This window comes from Gavialis gangeticus, unplaced genomic scaffold (assembly GCF_001723915.1).
Source record: "Gavialis gangeticus isolate Ggan-Ray unplaced genomic scaffold, GavGan_comp1, whole genome shotgun sequence".
In the NCBI taxonomy this organism is placed as follows: domain Eukaryota; kingdom Metazoa; phylum Chordata; order Crocodylia; family Gavialidae; genus Gavialis; species Gavialis gangeticus.
The window spans coordinates 24,197,645-24,201,043 of NW_017729002.1; the positions used below are offsets into that span (position 1 = coordinate 24,197,645).

At 46.1% G+C, this 3,399-nt stretch overlaps 1 protein-coding gene across 1 annotated transcript in view; it reads right to left on the bottom strand.

The window, feature by feature from the left end:
• SEC14L5 (SEC14 like lipid binding 5) overlaps positions 1 to 3,399 on the bottom strand; it is an 81,073-nt gene that overhangs the window by 52,035 nt on the left and 25,639 nt on the right. The window contains exons 2-3 of the mRNA XM_019507683.1: positions 1,548 to 1,697; positions 1,286 to 1,417 (exon numbers count right to left, since the gene is read on the bottom strand). Of these exons, the coding sequence (XP_019363228.1) occupies positions 1,286 to 1,417; positions 1,548 to 1,697 (282 nt within the window). The remainder of the gene's footprint in view (positions 1 to 1,285; positions 1,418 to 1,547; positions 1,698 to 3,399) is intronic.

Below are 3,399 nucleotides of genomic sequence, written 5' to 3' on the forward strand. Positions count from 1 at the left end.
GGGGGGGGGGGGGGGCTCGCCCTGCCATCCCCCTCCTCCAGCACCCTGCTTCAGTCAGCCAAATCAGAGCATGAATAAAGCGTTATGGACCGATAGACAGATAAAGGCTTTTATAATATTAGAATTACAAACAGAAGCAAGTCGGGGGGGGGGGAACACACACGAGCTAAAGAAGCCAAAACTGCACTCATCTGGAAGCAAAAGTAGGACCTCACCTGCCTGACCTGCCCACCCATAAGTACAGGTTTCCCTTGCTAACCACGTTTTTGCCAACCACAGTTCTGAGTATCCACACTTAACGTTCTATATACTATTTTGGCTACCACGGCATACAGTTTTGAGTAACCACGGTTTTCAGCAGCTAAGCATCAGCCCGCCACCTGCCATTTTTCCCATAAGCCTTTTGTCTTCCCAACCAGAGTTTTGCCAGCCATGGGAACTTTCAGGAACCTAACCCCAGCAGTTGGTGAGGGAAACCTGTATCAGAGTTTCCTTCCACAACTTCTTCCTCCAGCCCAAGACCAAGACCCAGCGCTGGTCAGCCACTCCTGCTGACTTCAGTCTCTACCTCAAACTGGAGAGAGCCAGAAAAAGTTTTATGTCAAATCTGAACAGATCTCTGTTTCTCCCCTGCACTCTGTGACCTCATTCTGGGACCACGAGCCAATGTTTGAATGAAGCCACAATAACTCGTCAGACCCCAGACACCACCCATTATGAGGCCCAACAGGCCATCAAAATGTTGCCTGCAATCCAAGTCAAGAAACTTCTGAATCACACTGAATTATGTACAGCCCAGCTTACAGATGCTTCAGAGCAACCACTCCCTCTTATCTCTGCAATGAACAAAAATTTCATAGATTTCATAGACATCTGGGCTGGAAGGGATCTCGGAAGATCATCAAGTCCAGTCGCCTGCCCAAAGGGCAGGAAGTCAGCTGAGGTCATAGGATCCCAGCAAGATAAGCATCCAATTTGCTCTTGAAGGTGTTCAATGTAGGTGCTTGAACCACCTCCAGTGGCAGGCTGTTCCAGACTTTGGGGGCTCGGACAGTAAAGAAGTTCTTCCTTATGTCCAGCCTGAAACAGTCTCACAGTAGTTTATGACTGTTCAACCTCATCATCCCTTGGGGCACTCTGTTGAACAAATGTTCCCCCAGATCCTGGTGGTCACCCCAATAAACTTATAGGTGGCCATCAGATCACCCCTGAGCTTGTGCTTTTCCAAGCTAAAGAGCCCCATGGCTCTCAAAAAGGAATACTGTTTATGAGAAAGGTCTCTTACCGAGTAACTGCATGTCTCAAGAACAACAACACGGTTGGCAAAGGTCTCATTGTGAGCTTCAATGAGGAGAGTTCGCTCCTTCCAGTTCACAGTGTTCTTCTGTATGAAAAAGACAAATTCTACACCAGCAATCTGAGGAGGAAGAAGACTTTAAGAGATGAGTGACCAAAGTCATCATAGCTGCAACCTTTAATGAGCCAAGCCTCTACTGAGGCACAGGCCCAGAAATTCTGAGATGTCACGTATGTCAGAACGGACTCACCTTCTTCAGTAACCGGGGGGCATCTACATTTAGTTTGCAGCTCCTTTCGATGATATGAATGGCTCCATCATCACTCCTGGATTCATGAAGGATCTCGCTACCCAGGAACACAGGGATCTCTGGGCAGGTGGGAAACCGTTTTTCATAAGCCTAAATGAAGCAAACACATGGGGTAGGGGGAAAGGCTCAGCCATGGACTGCTCAGGAAGGCCTGGAGTGGTTTGTCACAGAGCAGTTATAAACTGTTCCCCTACCTCCACAGTAGGAGTCCTTCCCTCATCTCTGACAGAAGAGGAATTAATGGAGAGGTATACTTACAGCACAGTGCACAACTGTAAAATCATCATCACTAAACCAGCCCCAGGCCAGGAAGCTGAAGATCAGTTTAAAAAAAATATCTCACTCCTTCCTGAAATAGGAGCATACCTTCCCCTTTGAATTAGCATTTCTTGTCAAAAGAGTGCTGGGGAAAAGAGCAAAAACCTTGACTGGACCCTCAGCTAGTGACCTCTGAGCTGTCTATCGTGTACCTTAGCACCTGTGCTATCCCAGTCCCCACTGCAAGCTCCTTGGAGAGTAGAGCTCTCCACAACCTACTATGTCAGCTGTACTACTGTAAATAAACAATGATACACAAACAGGCCCATGTACAAGTAGTATATAGGGAGCCTATGACTACAGCAGGAGTCACTACAGCAATCTGGCCTGGCAAGGAATCTTCTCATAGATCACTTTGGATTCCTTTGGCTCTCTTCCCTCTGTGGCTACCCTCAGAGGATACTCATGGGATTCTGGTTTCAGAAAATGCATGACTAACTGGTGGGACATTTGTTGCACACAGCGTTTGTACTTTCAGCTGAACAATGGGAACTAGCCAACAACAGAGGAGATCTGCTCAATTGGCAACCTGTACAGTATGAAGTCTGTCAATTTAAGAGCAACTGAACTGTACTGCTCATCTGCAGACCAAGGTCTGCATGTCCACAGCCTCTATGTTTGAATTTCTGGCTGTAGATAGTTGTGTGTCCTAGTGCTAGGAATAGCACCTGCTCTTAAAATAGTTCGGACTTCTAAGGACACATACCAACTCTGCTGCTGCTTGTCCTCTGAATGGGATGGCAGCTTTTTCAGGCGATCACATTGCTCAGATATCCAGAGGAGGGAGCTGGAAGTGAGATTATCAAGTGCAGATATGGCCCTCATCAAAGCTTGGATATCCTTAACTCACCCATTTGGGTTAGCACATTTGCCAAGCTACATTCCATCCTCTTTACCAGGTCACTTTTCCAACTCTCCCAAGGTCCACAAGGCCTCCATTAGGGCCTTGTGTTTTAGATAAAATGCACTGCATACTGATTGTCTCTATTCGACAGGACTCATAGGCCAAAGGAATTATTGCTCAAGCATGCTGCAAGATTTCAAACTTTGATAGATATTGGTGTGTGCCCAACAACGACAAAGGTATCCACCTGCTAGCAAACATGCTGCACTTTGCTCTAAGGTCACTCACACATCCCTGACTACCTACATTGCAGCCTGCCATTGCCAGAGGATTAATGTGCTATATAAAGGAGGAGGCTGGAATTAATATTTCCTACCTCTTCTACAATCCTCCAGGTTCCAAATTCATGACTTTCACTCTCCCAAGGTCCCTGGCTGTATTTTCTTTCCATTAAAAATACATTCATACAAGCCATTCTTAACTGCTAGATTTTTAGTATCTGGCCAGTAAAAGTTGCCAGCTAACACTTAGGTCACTGGGATAACAGTACTATTTCATATTCATCCTTATTTTTGTCTTGTACCACTTAACTAGACTTGCACTAAACATTCATCCAAAAGAACAACCCCC